The sequence below is a fragment of the Temnothorax longispinosus genome, chromosome 3, assembly GCF_030848805.1.
Source record: "Temnothorax longispinosus isolate EJ_2023e chromosome 3, Tlon_JGU_v1, whole genome shotgun sequence".
NCBI classification, from domain to species: domain Eukaryota; kingdom Metazoa; phylum Arthropoda; class Insecta; order Hymenoptera; family Formicidae; genus Temnothorax; species Temnothorax longispinosus.
Genome location: NC_092360.1, coordinates 11008207 through 11031074, shown reverse-complemented (window position 1 = coordinate 11031074; position 22868 = coordinate 11008207). Strand labels below are relative to the sequence as shown.

General features: G+C 37.1%; 1 protein-coding gene across 5 annotated transcripts; it reads right to left on the bottom strand.

The window, feature by feature from the left end:
• Positions 1-939: 939 nt before the first annotated feature.
• On the bottom strand, positions 940-22361 carry LOC139809687 (protein dissatisfaction). 5 transcript variants are annotated; one of them, XM_071772778.1, is made up of 9 exons: positions 22029-22361; positions 19611-19691; positions 19045-19206; positions 5603-5777; positions 4534-4738; positions 3511-3636; positions 3183-3425; positions 2539-2620; positions 940-2180 (listed from the first exon to the last, which is right to left on the bottom strand). In XM_071772778.1, the coding sequence occupies exons 1-9, from the start codon at positions 22036-22038 to the stop codon at positions 1927-1929; spliced, it is 1338 nt and encodes a 445-aa protein (XP_071628879.1). In that variant the 5' UTR covers positions 22039-22361; the 3' UTR covers positions 940-1926. The 5 variants fall into 5 exon arrangements, with proteins under 5 accessions (XP_071628879.1, XP_071628878.1, XP_071628875.1 ...); XM_071772777.1 differs by having other exon boundaries at positions 5603-5780; positions 22029-22357; XM_071772774.1 differs by lacking the exon at positions 22029-22361 and adding an exon at positions 20412-20487 and having other exon boundaries at positions 3511-3681; positions 5603-5780.
• Positions 22362-22868: the final 507 nt, after the last annotated feature.

The following is a 22868-nucleotide window of genomic DNA, read 5'->3' as shown; positions in this document are numbered from 1 at the left end:
TCTATTTGACGATAACAATTCAATAAAGACTTTACCTTAAAATGCGTTATAAAGATTATAATTATAAATTATGAATTATTTCATAATATTAATCACAATAAATTATTTCATCACTGTTAAAAACGTATGACTATATTATATTTGTGTATATATACATATATTTAATATTATGTATACAATATAATACTATATTATATATATATTTATACTGTATATTAATTTCGTATATTGTGCAGGTGATATATTTTAGATTATAATAAAAGATCTTTTGTTTGGTATAATATCGACAAAGTTTAATACCTTAGAATGAAATATTACAGACGTATATTTGTATGAGACATTTATTAATACAGAACACAGCTTATTCTGTATGCTATAATATCTTTTACGTAAATGTATAACAAATTTAATAATTCTATTAACAAAAGAATTTGAGAATATAACAATTATATTGTGGAGTACAACTTCACTTTATGATACATCTTTTTCATCCGATTTTGTTTGACGTTGCCACTCGTAATAATAATTCAGCACTGCATTCGAGCAAATCTTATGAATAAACTTATTTTTTTGCCAAAGCAATGATATAAAAAAATTAGAGCACCATTATTATACCACACTTTTTACATTGTTATACAATACTTTTTTTTACTATAATAATTGTATTGCGATACTTCTGTTGCCTACGTTATTTTTATCGTGTAACTTACAATTATGCTGATGCAATACATATATGATATTTATTCCACGCATCATTATTATTTAACAAATCGAATTGGTACAATAATTCTTTACTCAAGGGGGATCACAGAGAGGGACATATGGTACATTACAGATTCTCGATTATTTCCTCGAGCACAATTTTCGAAACGGTTTTACAGTCAATTGCATTTCATCTACTGTATGAAATACTCTAAAAGTTGTATGGATAGAAAATAATTATTATTCCAAATAATATATACGGATTTATAATAGATTATTATTCTATTTTAAGAAAACTCAGGTTTATAAACAAATGCTTGAACGATACAGCAGAAAAATGATCTTTTTCATCAAGTCTTTTGCGATCTACATTAATCCGAAGCTCGAATATACGAAAAGTGCATGTAATTCTATTACTTCTTTCTTCATTTCATCGGGATACATGAATTGAAGTAAACGTTCCATGTGCAAATTTTATTTCGTCGTTCTTTTTTATTTGGATCATGCATAAAAGAAAAACGACTGTTTGATATATTGTATAAGCAATGACATAAACTTTACTTAGAAATGCGATAGTATAGTGGATACTAGTACGAGGGCCTTTGTGAGTAGAATGCCTAGTGTCGTCAGAAACATACTAGTTTAATCACTTTTCACATTTTCTTGAATATATTTGGGTATTGTATTTTTACTTAAAACTACAGTAAAATATAATATGTAATAAAAAGTGGATAAATTCGAGCACGTTTATTGTAAAAGCATCAACAAAAGCAATTAAATGCGAATGTATTTTCACAAGAATATACAATGTTATTTTAATTACATTATTAAAAATGGGAAAAAATAAATAACAAATTCAATCAACGGGACAACCAAACACTTTACGGTGCGTTCTATAAAAATTACCGCTAAAAGAGCAATTGTTTCTTTAACAGCAATGGTGTAGAAATTTCATCTTATATAATTTGATAAAACAGTAAACTCTATCTTCCGCGTCGGATATTAACGGTATACTACATAATCGAGAGGGAGAAGCGGAAAGGAAATTCGTGCTACTACAGATTTCGAAAACTTTTCTCTTGTTCTATTCTGTTGTTTCTATACAGAGAGAGAGAGAAAGAGAAAGAGAGAATCGGAAGAGTTTTGGAAAGCTGCGAGCTCGCTGTGGTCCTGACACACTTATGACGCGTACAGCGCGTACATATACGATATGCAAAATTCGCTTCAGTTGATATACTTCTCCATTTGGTACATGTCGACTAGCAAGCGCGAGATAGGTATCTCCCCGATGGTCTCGTGAAAGAACAGGCGCTCGACGGTCTTGGAAGAGACACACCTCAGGTATCCGACTAAGATCATCAACCTGCCGATTCTGCCGGGTTGCTGCGGATACCGCGACCTCGTGTAATCTACTAAAATACGTTGCGCCTGATCCTGCAGTATCTCAATGGGCTGGACCGCGTGCAGGCCCACTGTCTCTGCGATTTACAAGGAGAGATCACGCGTTCGATTGATAAGCGAGGCAGAATTGATTGAAGATAATTATGACACAAGAGTAAATGCGATCAACACTTCAAAAATGATGCGATTAATAATTATCTAAGAATTTCAAAGAGTTATTTCTTAGACTAGAGAAGTAATGTATTACGAATAATTTAAAATAAATAATGAGAATACTAATAATAATGTAAAATCAATAACGATGACATTATATTGAGTAACTGAATTCGCGCCTTCGATGGTTTTGCAACGAGCGCTAGGTTTATCGTTCAGAAATAATCTACATATGTGCCGCATTTACGCTGGTATGACAATTAGTTTAACGACGCTCTTTACCTGGCGTAAACAGAGCCACTGCCTTCATGCAGCCACACTCGCCGAAATCGGGGGACAGTTGCCTGAATCGGCATATTATAGCCTAGAACGCAAGAGAATACTCCATTGAAACGAACTTTGAAACGAATCTGCGGGGGAGATTACAGAAAAACACTCGCCAAAATCGAGAAACGGTAACAATTCATCTTCTCAAATAAACAAAATCTCGTTGGCGTTTGCACATCCATATTTCGCAACATGAGGGAAAGATAGGGGCGATAACGTTGAATTAAATCGACGCGTTATAGTCTAGTCTATGTTATTGGGGATTTTAATGCGAGCCGGACAAATAACAAACTGGAAACAACAAGATAATAATTCTGTTTTTTTTTCTATGCCAACACTGTTAAATATTAAAGGATGGAATTTAAACCAATACTTACAGTAGTTATTTTTAACTACCATGTGTGTCGAAATTTAACACAAAACAGTATTATTTGAACTCCACTGGTTTAGTCAAATTAACATTAGTTAAATTAAAACGATATATTGAGTAGAAACAGTGGCGACCTATAGGAATGGTTAAAAAAAATTCAAATTGAGTATAATTTGGCACGAATTTAATAGTGAAGAAGAAAGCTTGCTACGAGCGAAAGAGTAAAAACCTGAATAAGGACGAGCTCCTGATTCGTCGGATTGTCGTCCGTGGGTAGTCTGCTGCGCACTTGCTCGTCCTCGAGGAGCGCGGTGATGTCCCAGGAGACGGACCATTGCGCCAAGTGCAGGAGGAACAGCTGCGTCCAGGAACGTTCTAGCAGCAACAGCTGATCGTCCTTCGATATCGCTTGAAAAGGAGGCAGGCAACGCACCCATCTGACAGCCATGAATAGCAGTCGGGCCGTCGTCTCCTGTGTTAATGATTAAATGACGCGACACGCGGTACGAAACGATTAAGAAGAAAAGAAGACACGCGACGAAAGTAGCGAAAAGTACCTGCAGCATCTCCCAGGTCGGGCTGAAGCTCTGTATGGTGCCCGTCGGACTCCGACTCGTCTCCGTCTCCATCTGCTCCATCGGATATTCCGCCGTAGGTTGCAATCGCGCGTTCCAAACCAGTTCCTTACGGCAAAGCGAGGCGGTAATTTGTACAACGAGAGCACGAAACTTTTCTCACAAAAAGAAAAGAATGCAAAGTGACATATAACAAATGGCGAAGTGTACGGTAGGTAGATAAATGATCGGTGAATCTACCTCTGTGAAATAAACATTGGGGAAAGAGAAATTACGTTCTCTTTCGCAAAAACGCTATAACAATACAGTTTTTATACATTGCGTTTATAATGTACAATTTATTTAATTGAAGATGATTCTATTTCTATTTCCCTTATCATCACTCGATTTTGCTATTTTTACTTTTTCGATTTTAATAACGCAGCGCTGAACGAGCGCCTGAGATAAATTTTACATCCGAATATTTAAAAAATGAAGCCTATGTTACAGTAATTTTTATGTGCTTCTTTCGTTTTTTAAATATTTTTTGGTTTCTCCTTGCTTCTTTAAGACATTGTTGAGTAAATATGTGTACATATTATCCTCAAATACTAATAAATTATAGAACAAGTAAAAATATGTAATATGTAATTAATAACATCCTCAAATACTAGTAAATTATAGAACAATAAAAAATATGCAATATGTAATTTAATAACAAAATAACTTTTAATTTAGGATGTTCAAAATCTAGACTGTTTATGCACAAAAAAACCAGACGCTCGTTTCCAGGCTAAATAATACATTTATCGCATACGCAATAAAAGCCAATAATTGACATCCGCGAGGCAAAAGTATTGTCTCCATTGTCGTCGAGAGAGGTTGACGTTAATAATAATCCCCGCGTGTAATTTGCCCGTTTAGACACCGCGAGGCAGAAAACTGAGCGGAGCGAACCCGCCTTTATTAAGTTTGCAGGAATGAAAAGAGAGGTGGGGGCGAGCTGAATTAAGCTGAATTACTTACCTGACATTCCTCGGCGGACATTAGTATCTGCAGAAGGGGAGGCTGCGGCGCTAGGGAGACAGTCGTGGCCGCCTGATAGAGGGTCGTGGTCGTGCGAGGGTGCGGTAGGATCAGCGGTACGGGGGACGGTGATTCCTCCGGCGGTTTCTGTACCAGCGCCATCGGTCGTGGGTAAGGCGTGAATCTTTGGTCGCACCTTAACCTTCTACAGTAACAACCTTTAACTACTTCACGAAGAGTCTGTGTCGCTTCATGAAATTTTATCATCTTCCGTAGCTACACGGGAGTGTTTCACCCATCACCGCATTAACGCTTTGTCGGTTAAATTCTCGGATCAATTCTGAAGTCAGGTTTTTTGTCGATGAAATTAACGTAGGGAACGATTATTTATCACGATTTTTTTTTCGGTAAATTTGTGAGGTGCGTTTGTAATTTTTAGGTGTTAATCCTTTACAATCTAATGCTCTGCGATACCTAGTCTTTCGTATAGTTCTCCAAGAATTCGAATCAATGTGATTATAATCGGCAATCTATATTTCTTGAATCTTCATGAATTTTTCTAACTAATAAAACTTCTTTCATTTACGTTTAGTCTGCTGATTAGATCAAATAGCGAATGAAATATTTGAATCTTCGCTTATTTGCAAGAAATAATTTTGACCAAAAAATTAAGAATCTGTTAAAGATTTGCATATAAAGAATATCAACTCTATTTGTTATATTCATTAACTAATTATATAAAAATTATTTAGACACTTTTTCATTAAGAAAATGTCAACATCAGATTGATCATAGAATCTGCCATTAATGCGGTAGTGGATTAGCACCCTAATAAGACGTTAATCGGAATAATCAGTTCGCTTCTTTCAATATCTAACACAAATAGTAAATCTAAGAACCAATAATTCCTCTTATTTTTTTATTGTATCTGTTAAATCGATTACTTCTTATGATTTTTCTATCACTCGTCAGTACTGTCATATACCGATATGTGTTTTTTATACTAAGAGAAATATCTTAATTTAAAACGCGATTAAAGCAATCAATTAAAAATGCAAACGTTACACACCTGTGCGGCGAGAGAACATACGGGGGAGCGAGTGCCGGTCTTAATCGATCATTGTGCACCGGGGCCGCAGAATGAGGAGACAATTGCGTGACAATCGGCGACTGTTGCTGATGTTGCTTCTCCGACGACATAATCGCGTGGGGTTTCGGTTTCCTCGGTCCGCGCTCATGTTGCACTGCTAAACACCAGTTATGACGTAATTATATTACTTTTGACGTCTGACAGATCGCTACGCGATTGTATCATGAAGCTCTCCGATGAGATATTACGACTGAAGCTTCTACTTGCGTACTTTTCAAATGTACTTTATGCTACACTTTTTTTGCTTTTTTACGGGAAAGAGTACAGAAAAAGTCGCACAATTAACGTTTTTAAGAGTCGGTAATGATGAATAAGTCCTCTCAACTCTTTCTGAAGCTCAATGAAAAGTATCCTTATGCACCCTCGCCCTTCAGCGATCGAAGGTCCGCATCTAGAAAACGCCTATCAATAATATCGGCGATGGACTTAACGGTGGGAGCGAAAAAGTGGGCGCAGGTTGCGCGGAATTGAATTCGGGATGTAACGCGCGTTGTAGGTCGTTCGAGATGTACGAGAGCTGTATATCCCGTGACCCGTTGAGGGGGAGGAGAGGCGAACAAGAGGTCGAGAGGGAAGAGGGGGTGAATCGCGGATGAAAGAGGGTGGTGTAGATCGGATGTGGTAGCTGGCCGGGCGTCAGCTTCCACAGAGCTCGATCTTTCGAGCGTGGCTACAAATCTAGAGAGAGAGAGAGAGAGAGAGAGAGAGAGAGAGAGAGAGGGAGCGGAGGAAGCAGTAGAGGACGCTGTAGGGGAGGAAGACAGATAGAGCGAGATGGCGAAGCGAGAGCTGCAACTGGGTGGCAAGCACATCATCATTAATGAGGCTGAGCGGATAGCAGCCGCGGATTCCCACGTTCGCACTGGCGTCGCAATATCTCCCCTTTATCACGCATCGCCCCGTCGAGAGATACTTCGCCACTGGCGCAACGGCAATTTCTTCTCGCATCGAGACGTCGCCGTTTTAATCGCCAGCATCCAATTTCCTTGAAAAGTGGTATATTAATTGTTTAAGACTTAGCATGTTCTCTTAACATGCCAGCTATTGCGCGACTCGCTGCCTAATCGCAATACATTATATTTTAGATTGTTTTTATTTATCGATACGTTTCTTTATATCGTTTCTTTATAGATTCTTTAGAGGGATTCTGATACAATATTGATGTCTTCTTCTAATAAAAAATGTTACATTATTATTTTTTTCACTTATTTATCTTTTATAATAATCATTTTTTAATTTTTTTCTTTAAAGATTCACATATTTTTATCTAATATATCAACATATATTAATGATAAATATATTTAAAAATTTCCTGACATTGTTCGCACGTTTTAAATGACAAAAATGTTCGCTCAATTGTCAACATATTAAAGAAACTAATAAAAAATTAAAGGTTGATATAACGTTATAACGATAACGATATAACGTTAGCTTACACACCGCGTTGAACTCTTAAAGCTTCTTTTTATTATTAATTAGAGAAAACATCTTTACGATCAGAACTGGATCTTGATGGCCTAATAATATTAATAATATTATTCGTGTGAACTTTATGTACTATTCTTCGCCCTAGCAAACCACGCGCCAGTACCCACGGTCTTAAAACGCATCAGTCTCAAACTAAAATTAAAACAATATATAGGATAGGATATGAAATAAATATAGGATACGTTGCGAAAACGTTTTACTTGTCTCCCCTTTTTACTTGTCACTTGTTAATTTCATCATCAAGAGTTCCTTGTTATTTATTCAATTATTACTAATAAATATATTCGAGAAATCGAATCGAATTCTCTTGACAATTTTGAAGAAGTTGAATTGCCTGGCAAAATAAATAGTAAATTAGTTTTGTAATAAATAATAAAAAATTGTCAATAATGTAAGAATTTTTTAACTTTCACCGCAGTGTATGAAATAAAGCGTTTTATCCTAAGCAAATGCTAATTTTTTGTTATTTTATTAAGTGCTGTTATTTTTATCAAATTTTTTGTAACTATATCTGTACGTCTATTATGATCTTGTATACTAAAATTTCGTTTTGTTCTATAAACGGTAGAGAAGTTTTTCGGTAATCAATCCAATAACAGTAACAATTCATCTTCGAGATGTCATCATTGGAAATACGTGCTTCTTAACTCTTTTAAAATCTTACCATTACGAAACGTCGTCAATAAGCAAGTTGAGATACGTAAAAAAGAGATGTTTTTTTCGAATCGAAGCAGCAGTTTTATATGCGCAGACACGCGTGTACGTATAGCAAAAAGAAGCAATGCGAACTTCGCTTCGGGGTTGTTTGCTTTATCGACCAAATTGGCCGTGCACATCGTAACAGGTACAAATATTATTATTTTCCTGGAGTAATTGTTCTTTCAACGGTGAGCTCCCTTGCCGGAAAAACGCGCCCAATGAAAAGACTTGTTTACTTTACAAACAATGATTTTCTATGCTCGATGCAGTAGCGGTATTACCCTTTAAGACTGATATATCATCTGTATACATCTGTATATTTATGACAAGTTTGCAAACTGATCGTATGCAGATGCAGATTAACTTTAAATCTCGGTTTAACTTTTACTTTATATCTTCTTCTAATTCATAGAGTTAGAAGAAAATGAAAGATAAATTAAACCAAGACTAAAATTAACCTGTATTGACAGAAATGGACATTAATGTAATTAGTGATAAGAAAACAGTTCTTTCTTTATTAGAGTTAAAACAGGAATTTCATTATAAATATGTATAATGTTGACATAATTATAAAATTTTGATAGGGCTTTAAGGATGTAAATAAATATTTTTGAGCTCATATGTTTTGAATGGTCGTTTTTTGTAATCAAAGTACCGAGATCCAAGATATTTACATTAAATATCTTGGATCTCAATTGTAATTGAGATATTACGATTTAAAAAGATAAAGGTTACGAAAGCTAATGAATCTCAGACAAATTTCATCTTGGAAGAAATCGCGACGTCAAGTTAAAAACGCAGTATATTTTTCTTACATTTATGTGTTCGCATAAGATACGTAAATATCGTTCGAGTAACATAGGTTTTAGTCTTAATTTGATCAGCTTCGTCGAGTCTGCCGCGAAAAAGACGAAAAACGATCTGTTTTTTCGCAGCCACGTCCATTATAAGCTCGCCTTTTTCGCACAAAAGCGCCTCGCTTTGCACAGCATCTCGCGATCAAGGAGGAACATTTTGTCGCTCTGCACGCATCGCTGCTCAAATACAGAGCTTTATAGCTGAGCGGCTTAAGTTCTGCGAAGCGGAAACGAATGTGCGTCAAGGGAAAAGCTCTTGGCATGGAGAAACGAACGGGACAAATTGATCTCTTAGCCTCACGCGAAGATTGATTGAAAATCGAATGCAATCGTTGCAATTATGTAATATACTTTTCTAGTTTACTGGCATCTTCTAAATTTTGGATTCAAGCTTGTTCTTACAATTTTCTCCAAATAAAATGATCCCAGAGGATCAGTTACATTATAACATTGATGTAATGTAACTGGTGTTTGTGTGGTGCTGACTGAGACGGAAATTATTTTGTTTTATAATATCTTAATTATAGCGTCCTACAAACAATTATAAAATGTGCTTATATAATGCAAAATTATATCGGTATGAATTTTGATCGAAAGAAAATTCCGACCAAGATCTCTGCCCGAGTCTTTAAAGAAGTAAGTTAGATATTGTGCTGTCGTAACCCCCCCCCCCTCCCAAGTTTTTTCGCGCGTCAACGGCTTAGACGGGCGATTTTCGAGAGTACGTGCGTATCCGGCCGGCGAATGGACATGGGCACGGCGGCGGGGATTAGAATCGCATGCGCTGGAATGGACCGCGCCCTGTTCGCTTTTCATCTCGTGATTCCGCTGTGTTTCTTTCTCTCTCTCTCTCTCTCTCTCTCTCTTTCTATCTCACCGCCTCTTCTCGCTCATGCATACATACATAGATACACACACACATATCATCTTATCGTGCACCTATAAACACACAGGGCCACCGTAATACTCCAGCCGGCACGTGTAGTCCACAATGCGAGTTCCCACAGCGGAGTGGAGCGGCGTAGGCGTAGGCGCCTTCTCTGCACGCTTAAACACACGTACATACGCGTACCACGCATTGGAGATACGAGCGCGTGGTGAGGTACGGCACACACGGGGTAGCTTCCGTTTTAACATCGTACTACAACGCTTGCGCTATGGTATGCCCTGCGTTCCTGCGTGCGTGTGCGTAGGGCACACACGGTGCTCACACGGGCCACGGATCACGGGGCTCACACTCTCTATCCTGCTAAACGGTAAACCGATCTGTGAACATTTCAGCAGTCAGCGATCTCGAAGGCTAATCCCCGAGTGAATGGGGTTGATACACACGGACGCGACGACGCACCACCATCGCCATCATCCTCCACGGTCCTCCACCGTCGGCAACCGTCAACGTCGTTGCCGTCGGAGGAGATTCGCGATTCGCACGCGTGTCGAACGTGTGTGATACACGTGTTAAGACTATATGGGGAGACTCTCGTACTGATTCGCGGGATATGCGTTAAGAGGGTGAGATGGACTAGCAATGGCTATTTTAATCCAATGCAAACATTCTTGAAAGTATCGATATCTTTTTATTTCTAATTTAAGCACCATTAGCTTGATTTCGATACCGCTCGAGCTTGATACAAGAAGAAATACTGTTACTTGAAAGCTGCTAATGTTCACTGTTAAATTCGTAGTGTCAAATTATATCAATTTGATTCGTTTTTAATTTCTATATGTCGCCACTGCTTCTACTCAATATGTAATTAATTTAAAAAAACAACGTTAATTTAACTATAAACCAATGGAGTTAAAATAATACTGTTTTGTGTTAAAATAATAAATTTCACACATGGTAGTGTTAAAAATAACAAAATGTTATTTAACTCAAGATATTGATTTATTTCATCATTTAATATTTAACAGTGTCGTTCCTTTTACTATAAAAAAAAAATTTAGAATTTTCATAAAATGTATTTCCGTCAAATTTTGATCTTAAATATATAATTTTCACGGGACAGTAATAAGATAATGAATGGAATTAAAACCTACAGTGAAACTGTATTTTATGCTGCCTGATAATATAATCGTATGATTATTTTACAAATTACTTGTTATAGTTAGGAAAAATTGATTTGTATAATTTTATCCAACATTTATCAAACAGATGAAGATAATCACCCTGTATGTACGGATTATTGGTCGGACAGATAGGATCTGTTTTCACTTGCATCGCTTATATTGTTCGGAAAATCATATGCATGCCGTCACACGTGTATCTGCATACGTTACATACCGTATGCGATCCGTATGTAACGTCGCTTACTGTTAACACCTTCCCTCGACCAATCTCATAAATCAAAATTCCGTGAAATCAGATCAGTCCGTGTCGAATATAAAATACATATGCATAAAGATAGGGCTTTTGTACCTCGTACGTTTATGCGACGTAAACGTTTAATTAACTATTTCTTCGATTTACCGGAATATTTTCACGTATCCTAGACAGAATATAAAAATATAATAAGCAAATATATAAATAAGAAGCGAAAAAAGTGAAAAAGAAAGGGAGAAGCGAGTGAGAGAAAGAGAGAGAAAACTACTAAAAAAACTTGTGACAAATCAACTCCAATACGTTTTGTAATAAAAATGCCAAAATTAGAAGAGTTTATACATTGAATTTTAGAAAAGGGTTAAATGTATAATTAAAATTTCATTGAACTTAAAATAAAATCGTAAATAATTTTCTGAAACTATCAAAAATGAACATTATTCTGTTCCATTCGTGTTTCTTTTAGCTTCTATCTCAAACAAAAAAGATAAAGAAAATACGTTTGTGCCTGTATACATAAAATATCACAAATTTATTTTTCGCGATTTTTATCACGCAAGAGTTACCATTTAAAGTGACATCCATCAAAAGAGATATGTCTGTCTAATAATTTATCTAATAACTCTAAGAAATATTTATATGATTTTTTTTATAGAAAGGAAGTAAATGTAAATTTTATATGGGAACATATTTGATCATATCGTTAATGTCATGTCGTTAAAAGTAGAAAAGGATTAAACGTGACAAAGCAGCTTGACATTTTACGTCCATTCGGAAGAATATCCGACGGAGAAGCGGTCAGACGTATTTCCGCCTCGCGCGCGGCTCGAGAACCGTCCGTAACTCGTGACACGACACGGGGCGAGAGAGACCGTGATAACTCGCGGATGTAATTCTCGCGTTTATGCCGAGCCAGAGACGGCCGGGAACGCCGGGACCGGCGCGGGCGTTCGCTGCAGTTCCTCCGGGGCGCGTTGGTATGATGACAGGTGACGATCAAAGCCCGGCTTAGCGCAACGACCCGTTTCGTCCGCACACATCGCGCTCATATCACGCGAGGGAGAACGCGCCCCGCGTTCTCCACCGTTCCTCTCCTTCTCTCCCTTATCGCCTTCTCTTCCCGCGTACAGTGAGCATCATAAATGCGTCATCCCATTACTGGAGTAAGTTTCAATAAAACGCATCGTATCGTGCGCTAGATGCTTCTAAAACTAAGTTGTTCGAGGTAAATTTTACATACCCGAGAAAATTTCAACACGAGATGAAAATTCTCTATTATTATTATTATTATTATTATTATTATTATTATTTTAATTAATATTAAAGACAAAGGCACAATCGCATATACGATTTACAGAGAGATGAATATCTCATTCAAGACTGTCGCTTTTTTGAAATAGTAATAAAAGATTGAGGACGCTTATTAATTTTCTCTCAGTGTTTTTTACGCTACAATTACTGATAATAAATTTGAAACATTTTGCTTCCCAAATATAACGCATGCTATGACATCAACTTAATGCTCTCCACGTGTTTTGTCTATTCTTCATTTCGTTGGAAGTGTTCTTGATTCGTGAACATTTGAACGCACGCGTACTTTCGAGGGGTGTCCGTTCAGCGGCGAGAAAACATTTACGACGCCCACTGTACCCCTCGCTCTGTTCCAGGCCCGCTTTACCGTTTACCGTTTATGTGGATGGATTGATGCTGCCCGTCGCGTGTACGGCACGCCTCGCTTCGTTGCGTTACCAGCCGTCCACTCCCACGCGACTCCCCCTGTGTGCTGTCACTACCCCTCGACCTCGTCCAGGGCCGGCCAAAAATATTACGAGGTTCCGAAACAATTTTTAGGGGACAACTTTTTGTATGTTTGTTAAATAGCACTGACAACGAGAATAAGTAGAACTTCACATCCACAAGCGTTTTTGAATCCGAAAGTTTGCAAAATTATCTCGTAGTGGATATCTCTATAAAGATAAAGTTCTTTTCTAAATAAAATTTATCTTCTCACTATTGTATTCTTATACAAAGATATTACAATGCGTGTATTAATTTAAAAACGTGCATGTTAGCGTAAAAAGCGTTAAGATCCTTTTGTTCAGTAAGGCAAGAAGCATCATTTCTTTTTACTGCTTTATACTGGCTTTATACAAATAGAAATCTGTTTAGTAAAAATGGTGGCACCAATAAATATATTTTTTATGGAATTGAAATTTATTTAAGCTTACAAAATTCATTTTGAGACCGTTTTGAGCTTTGAATATTTGGGGGGAATCAAGATATTTTACATCTGCCACATTTCCCCTTTGACCGATCCTGTTTTCATATATGCTTTTCTCTGTTCCTCTTCAGCGTGTATTTCGCTTTATCTTTTTCTTTTTCTATTTTTCTCGAATCGTGCTCGAGTGTCATTCGCCAGTATAAAACGCTTTCGCGTGCGACTCGCGAGACCTTCGGATTTTTAGTAAAATATGCTGCGGCATTATACCTTGCGCAATTGGACACTTGGATATAAAAGGAGCTTTAGAAAAAAGCTTTTAGAGTCTCAAATAACTTGTTTACAGTTTTTAACTTCGATTAAGGACGATATAATATTTTATAGAAACAAATGCGGAAGTAAACTCGTATAAAATATCATTGGACAATGTAATTTGTCATTATAACTGTTTAATATCCGAGAAAATTGAACCCATTAGGATCGTTTTTACGTCAGATAATTGCAAACAAAATATTCCGAAGTTAATTTTTCCCTAACCATTGGAGAATGAACTATATAATTAAACTATTACTGTAATTATACTTCCTTTATTGTTCGTATTATGGCCTTTGACTTTCCTATATTATTTTGCATATAACGAGAGTGACTTATTTATTATTTCAATTTTTCCACTCATTTTTCCACGTATATACGCTTGAATATATATTTTTACTTTCAAAATTATTTATTTTACAAACTGACGATCGTATCTCTTTCTGTGCATTTACATGCAATAATTTGCTACGCGACAAATGAGATTTGTTTATAAGAAGAACTGATACTTTAATTGCATTCAGGCTACTTACTCAACATCCATAGCTGGATGGATTATTTTTAATATCACCGCGATTGTTAGACGTTGAACTTCGTACTCCGAAAACGCTCGAATAATTCCAATCTATAATTATCGAAAGGGGCAAAGGTTTCGATTTAATTCCGGTTCAAAGTGCTTGATACTTTTAGAAAGGGTTCTTCCGAATTATGAACGGAGACAAAGAGATTTAAAGTTTGAAGTAGCGGGCTGCGATCGATTGGGCATGAAACGAGGCAAAGTTTGCGGATCCAAGTGTGTTGGTGGATCTGAATGTGTGTACTCTAGAAATGATGTTGACCGTATGGTTCCGGGAAAAGTCGTGGAGCGTAGAATTTCATTGGAGAGTCATCATCTTCTGGTCTCCCGCTTTTCGTTTAACTTTTTAACAAGGTATGTAACTGGAGGAAAATCGTTATGGTTGCGTGCTTTGACAACTTAGGATAACTTCGCAATGTGACTTAAGTAAAATTTGATAAGAAATTTGGATGATTTAAAAAATAGCTGAAAATGAATAAAAAGAGATAAAAAATAAGTATAAAAAAATGGATGTAACATGACTCCGATAAAAGCTTAATAGTTCTTTAATTTAACTTTTCGTTTATGTGTCAATGTGTTCTTTCATGATCTTAGGATATTAACCATAATTTTTAAATATCAATACTATTAAACAGTTAACGCATATTTTCAAAGAGCGGAATAAGTACATTTTGTACACGCAATCATAATTTTTATAATAATCCGTTTTAGAATTTTGCAATAAAGAAAAATACATATAATATTGAAAATTTAAGATTATTAAAATATGTTAATGTATAAATTTTTAATAGAATTTAGCGATATACACATTGCGAGCATATTTTAAAGACTTTTTACTTATAAAACATTGTAAAATTGTAACATAAGATAATAAATTTAATATCGTTTGCATAGAGTAATACAATACTCACAAATTTCTTCTTGCTTTCATAGTTTCATAAAATGTTTAATTCTTTTCCGGTGAATGTTTTTAAGATGTAAGAACTTAAAGAAAGACCAACTCTCTTCTCCGGATATAAAAGCTTTCTAAATGATTAATATTAACACGTTCTGGTTTGATGGCTGTTCCGATAACTTATTCTGACTAAATATATTCGTAATTATTTTTCAAAACATCAACATTAGGAACATTATCAACGACAGTCCGTTTCTTCCTTTCGCGAGCCCTGACGATCGTTAAGAATTACAAATCCGCCATGGTAAGCCGCTCGGTAATCTTCCGACGTCGTTTAACGCCATATTCCGCGTAATACATATACATATACATATATCTGTACGTATGCGTGCGCGAAATCGCAGTCAGGGGTGAGAGGGCGGCATTTTGCCGGCGCGACACGGTGCGCCAACACAGACGGATAATATCGTAGGCGGGAACGAATTTTCGTGGAAAGAGGAAAGCGCGTCGATTATGTGGACCGGGTGTGAGTGCGTTGGAGGTTTCGGGGTTGTCAGCGAGCGGATGATTGCGCGCCTGCGGCGTCACGGAGCTTCGCGATGCGCCGAGTACCACGTACATAATGTATAGCGCGTATCCCGAGTGGTCACCTACATCTTATGGGCTCTTCACAACGTTTTTCGAGGCTCGGCGTCGCGATTTCAACGTTCATCGGACATGAACGGCTGTTCTAGTTATACTTTCACGTTTATAAAGCGTTTATAAAACGAGACGGTTTTTCTGGGAATATAGATACTTCGACTAATTATGCATCATCATCTAAGCACTTTTACACTATTAAGGGCTGAGTTTTATATACCACAATTTCTGTTTTTTCTAATTGTTTTTAAAGAATTTGATTTCTCGAACGAAATAAATTCAGCTCTTTGTGTCGTTATTTAATTTAATATTTATATATATCAAATAATTTACATGTTAGACAAACTGGTTCAAGATCTGGCTATCACACCATTTTGATACAAAATATGTGGTGAAAATAAATTTTATTTCCGTGTACTAGATAATTTTCGAAATATATTTGACAAAAGCATCGAACAATAAACTGTTATTTAATTCTTCAAGATTAGGTGCTAAATTTTTAAGTAAATGTAACAAAGGTATATTATATTGTTGCGTATAGATAAGTTATTCAAAATTTTTATGTGCACAAAACTCTGAGGATGTAATCAGTAGTAACGCACCGCGTGGTGTCAGACATTTGAAAAAGTTAGTAGAACAGTCTTGACTTGGTCAGCCGCGACCAGACTTTCGTTATTAATAATCTGAATAGAATACATGATTTCGTTACAAAAAAATATATCTTTCTGTATCTATATATTAACATTAATTATATCTACAATTCTTTGCATTATCTTATCAACTCTGCGATTCATAGATTCAATAATTAATATCCGTAGTACAATTCAAAAAGTATTTATAAACAAATTTTAGAGGAGAATATGTGCAGTTAACACATCAAAACAGTTTAATTATTTTATTTAATAGTAACTTTTATAGATACAGATTTATAGATACGTAAAGTGGATAAATGATTTAGTAAAGTTTTATTATAATTATAATACTTTATTTTAGCAAATATTTCGACGAATACTGTCATCGCTTTTGAATTATTATGCGTATATTATATGTAGGAAAAAGAAAAGCCGTGGAATTAAGTTATATCTATACGAAACAAAGAGTGCAACGACGCCATTCTGCTGTCCTGGCTATACATCAGCAATTAATCACGGCGTCTAATTAACTCCGCCAACAAAGTACGAGTAATTTCGATACAGAGGCGGAGAGAACGACGTGGGAGAGCGTTAGCGTGTACAAGTGTGTTCGCGGATGAAGGTGGCGGCGAGAGAAAGCAGGCGGGGCGGGACGAGGAAGACCTGGTGTTTCAACCCCCGTGTGGAGTCTCCTTAACGTTAGGAAGCTCTGCCACTAATTGAATCTCCTCTCTTACTCGCGTCTGGAGCCTCGACAACCGCTGGGAACCGGAGCACCCGTCCTGCATTAAACACCCCCGACACCCTGAGCACCCTCATCCCTGCCAAGCGGTCTCGTATCGCCCCCCTCCCTCCCTCCCTCCCTCCCTCTCCCACCCTCTCTCCCTTCCACCCTGCCGCGGAGTCCCATCCCATCCACCTTTTCTCTTTCCATCTCGCCGCTACCTCTCTCCACCTTCGCATAGAATCCAGCCCCCGCTAAGCGTCCCAGAAAACGAGCCTCCACCGCTGGTTATATCGCCGTCGATGGCGAGGAACATCGACCCGTGTACACCTAGCCCGTCCATGTAACTTCCGCGCGGAAGATCAAGCTCGCTCATTTCTAAATATCGTCGCTGAACCGAGAAATAACTCGGATACATTAACATAATTCGCTTGTGTTTTCCGTTTCACCTATAATATAAATGATTTATACGCCTTCAAGTAGCCATTAAGAGAACGTAGTTAGCTTCTATCGAAGCTGATAATTATTGTTTGATGCTTCAAAATGCTATTACAAATTTTTTAAATATTACTCTTGGAAAAATGATAGTGCACGAATTTTGCAACTTTATATGATTTCTCTCTTTTCCTTCTTTATTTAGTTACGAATCATTTTGGAATAGTTTGAAAAAAGACAAAAAGTGTAAATAATCTGTTGCACAGAATGAATAAAATTTATAAAAAAAATCCGTCTATAAAAAGAGAGCTCGCGAAAAGGAAAATAAGCAGTTTAAAGGATTCGGAGTTTTAAAACATTTCATTTTGTGCAGTGTGTGTGAATGTGTCCCCATTTTAGATTATATTTCAAAAGATTCCGTTTTGTGCCCGAATAAATACAAGTTAATATATTAAATGTCAAAAGTGCTTGCCCTAAGAAACGTGACGTCGATCAAATGAGACGTCACCGAAAAATCGAAACGTCGCATGACAGTGCGGATTCATTTATGGCACCTTCACGGTTAGTAAGCCCACACTCGAGTTTCCCATATAATATTGCGTAACACAGACAAAATAATATTCAATCCGAGATGACGCATTAACACCTGAAATTTTTGCCACAGCATTGGCATCTTGTTCATTGGTATCGATTCCGTCACGCCAGCTTTCCACTGATAATGCGTGAACTGTTCGGCCGCGGCGGTCAACGCTTTGTTCGCGGAGGTTTATTTAGGAGGGTCTGGTTGACCACCGATAGTTACAGTCGATTTCTTCGCGGTTTATTTGCGGTCTTTCGCGAAAATACGGGAGACTCGATGAAACGATTTCCGCAGTCATTCGTAGTTGACAGAATTGACAAATATATTCTTATGTCAACAGTATGGCGCATTGAGATATATCTCGAAAGATAAACTACGAATCTTGAAGAAAATCTTATGTATTTGTATACGTAAAATACCAGACAAAAAATATCAAATATGAAAATATAAAATACCAGAAATTTAAATAATATTCTAAATAATATCTCTTATTAAAAAATAGAGGAGTACATAAAAAAATAGACAATTTAATGGCTTTTAAAATATATATCAAGATATAAATCTTGAAAAAATTTTCGGAAATGTAAACTTAAAAGGTAATGATTGTATTAAATAATATCAAGCTTGATTTATTCAATTTATTGAAGAAATGCCTCGAAAGATATATATAAGTTCTGGATAAAGAAACGTATTAGTAATTGTGAAGTAAGTGCATTCGTGATTTCGTTCCGTAACGGTCAAATAATTCATATTCTAATGGTTCAATACTTCGTAATTAATAATATTTTTAGAAAAAATTATCGATACACTAATTGTACTAAAATAAAAATTTAAATCGAGCAAAGTAATCAGCTATGTCTGGTAAATACAAGTTTAATATAGTCGAACAAATGCATAATCTTATAAAATAACACAAAAATAACTTGTCATATTGATAAATTCGTCATATTATATTGGTAACATTAATACCACTCGTAGAACTTACCGTCCTTGTTCATGTTAGCTTCGAAGCACTTAGCGAGACGACAAGCACGACATTGATTCCTATGGGTCTTGTCGATCGGACAACGTCCTTTCTTGGCACCCTGGGCTTTGCAGATGTACTCCCGATTGCTGTGTATACTTCGCTTGAAAAATCCCGAACAACCTGATAACAATAAAAATATTGCCTAACAATATGACATAATAGATACTGATCATTCAATTCGAAAATTTGATCAATTTATCGTTAAGCTATTTTCAGATATCTAACAACACGTCAATGAGAAAAATTTAATTAAGTTGATGTAAAAAGAAGCAAATTTACTCTTTTAATTTCTTTATATTCAATCTTTTTTAAGTGTCTTGATTAAAATTTTTACGAAGAAATTGAATCAGAGAGATATCATTATTCTCCTCTTGGTTTATTCTAACATTTAAGTTTAATATATCCTTTTGATTAATTCATCAAATAATTGTTCCTGCTACGCACATAATAAGCAAGTTTCGTAAAGAATATTGCGTAAAGATTTATCTTCCTTTTACAAATTATATATTATTAATTAATATTACCGTCGCAGCTGTAGATGCCGTAGTGTTTTCCAGAACTACGGTCACCGCATACATCACACAGTATGTCGAGTAATCTGTCTCCTAAAACAAAAATATACGTTGTACTTTACGAACTTTAATGAACTCTTTGAAGTCATTTTTTCAATCTGGTTACTCAGAAAATGTTTTGCGATAATTTTTTCCTTGTATATTTTCCATACTCTCGAAGCGAATAATTATAGAATATATAGATAATAAAAATATTTTTCCAATCTTTGCATAGTAATTCGAATCACGACAAAACGTACGATCACACATATTCATATGTAACTTATATTTAAAACTTGAATTAAATTTTATTAGATACAGTATCTTCTAAAAATTTCAAAGATTGTTTCAATCACTGTATAAATATTAGAGAGATTCAAAGCTAACATTATTTAATAGCTACGTCTATTACGACATCACAATAACTGTAATCACAATAATTGGACTAATATTATCAGATTTGTACTACAATATTTATTACGTATTACAATCAAATAATTATCAGGTAAAAAGAGACCGACGGTTAGAGGACTCTCGCGAAATCCCGTTTAAGAAAAGCGGGCGGGCCGCAAGAAGATCACTGGTGCTAATCTGTTTCCCCCTTTTCGTAGGAACCCTAATCGTCCTAATGATCCGCGGCAAGAAAAACACGGCCATGCCTAAGCCAACCAAAGCCTTCCTTCCCCGTCCTGGGGAATCAACCGCCTTCGCGTCTCACACCCAACCAACCTAACCCGATCAACCCGGGTTACTTCAACCCCAACGGATTACTACCTTCGTCGTGTACACCAACGTCTTCTTCTTGTTCTTCTATATCTCCTATGTCGCGTATCATATCGTCTATTGTTTATGATACGTAAATTAATCAAAGAAACTCAAACAGATAAGAACTCGATATAAGAATCAAACCGTCGATTAGCTTTAACGGTAACTTAGCTAATTTTCTATTGTCTTTATTATTTTTAAATATTTCTTTCTTCCGCCTTAAATAAAGAATAATTTCAAGAATAATTTCTACGCGTTCCAGAAATAATTCTAGTTTAAATTTGCTACTTTTATTTCCGAGGCATCTTGCAGTGCTATAAATCTGCATATTATTTGGGGAAAAATTTTTTTTAAGTGTCTTGCAAATCTAGGTATTCACATTAAGAATGTCACATAATGTTATTCCTGAATTTCGAAAAATTTGTCAATGACAGATTTCTGAGATGCGATTTGCTGTCGAGTTTTCACGAAAACTTCCAAAGATAAAAATATTTTATATTAGGACAAGCTATCGCGCATTAAGTAAAATTAAGTAACAAAACGTTGTTAATTAATTCTCAAACGTGCATGTTATTCGACGCGTCGTAAAACATGTCTTATTTTTTTCAGACATTTTTTAGGTGGCAGTTTATGATTATTTGGTAAAGAATATATAATGGATGAAACGTTACAAAAAACATAATCATGGCACTTTTAGAGATCCGTTTAAATGCATTTCTCATTTATTTGCGAAATTACATTATAAATATTTAAATTTAAACACATTCTCATTAAACATCGCTTTATAATTATCTATTAATATGTGAATCAATATGTAAATATTAAAAAGATTGAAAAAATATTAAATATCTTTATTTAAATATTAAGTATACTTAAAATTATTTTTATTTTGATGCACTCAATCTCTGATAATCGCAATGTATCTTCATAAATACACGAAAGATTCAAGCACTGTTGATTGCATCTCGATCGCGTTATACAACTTTCCAAATTCCGAAAACCACACTTTACCAAATCCATTAAAAAATCTTTAATTAATTATCTCTCGGCCGCAATAAAAAAAAAGTATGATAAAATATCGTATTTCGAGAAATACGATTTACCTGTTAATAAACAGACATTCAGAATACTTGAACACTATTAATCGCGTGAACGCGCTACACAATTTTTCAGATTTCAAGATTACGCGATTTAACTGTCTGCAGAAGTTACTCATTCCAGCACTATCGCCTGCCGACCGCGGTCGGGTAACACAATTTCTCGAAACTGGAGAACAGAATTTAACTATCGACAAGTAGAGACAAAGTTCGAAGAAATATTCGAGACACCGTCAGGTTTCCTCCCGGTCGCGATACACGGTTTTTCAAGACACGATAAGTTGCGATTTATCACTAAATCGCGGGAAACCGCCGCGCTATACATATAACAATACGTCACTTTCACGTCGCGCACCCCTATATCTTCGCGATAAATGCTCATCGCACTAGCTAAACCCTTTGCCGCGTGCTAAGATCAAGCGAAAGTAAAAGAGAGAGCGAGAGAGAGAGAGAGTGAGAGACAGAGAGAGAGAGAGAGAGAGAGAGAGAGAGAGAGAGAGAGATGCTGCGAGAGTCTTTGGAGACTGACCTGTGCCCATCTCCTCCGCAGCTGTTCAAAAGTCGAACATCGCCAGAGAACGACGTATAACCGAGGCCGTGGTCCCGACGCGGCGTCGAGGAGGTCGCGCGAAGTCCCGAAGCATTCTCCGTGACGGGATGGCTTCGAGCCTCGACGTACCTACTCATCTCTCTCGCTCTCTCTCTCTTTCGCTCTTTCTCTCTCACCCTCTCACTCTCTCACACTCGCTCTCTCTCTCTTATCGGGAAGGGCGTACTCGTGCCCGTGTCTATGTGTACATGTATCTGCGCGCGTGTATGAGTGTATTTATTCGTCCGTGTATGCGCATATAGGGGTTGTTGCCCGACTGGCTGCCGGAGCAGCTATCTCTCCTGTCCGTAGCCACATCACGGAGAATCATGGGTCGTTCCCCGATACGGTCGACACGGTCCGGTGGTGGGTATCCGCGACGGGGGGCGAATGGAACAGGACGCCAAGGGGGGTGGGTGTGGGTGGTATGGTTGCCGTGCGCGGAACCAACACACCGACGCCAATCCCTAAACGACCGCGAGTCGCGGCGAGGAGGCCACGGCGATGGCGTATACCGGGGTTACGTCACGCGAATCCACGGCGTAACACCTCTTCTTCGTCTCCACCGCCGCCGCCGCCGCCGCCACCGCCACCACCGCCACCCTAGTTGGCACGTTGGCCTACACGTTTCGAAGGGATAGGACGGAGGGCAAGGCGGAGGGCGCCGCGGAAGCGCGGGAGAAGGGTGACAGGGTGGGGAATTCCAACGAGCTAGCGACTAGACTCGGCCCGGGGACTTGCTGGCCGAGTGGCTGACTCGACTATAGCGGGGTAGCGCTA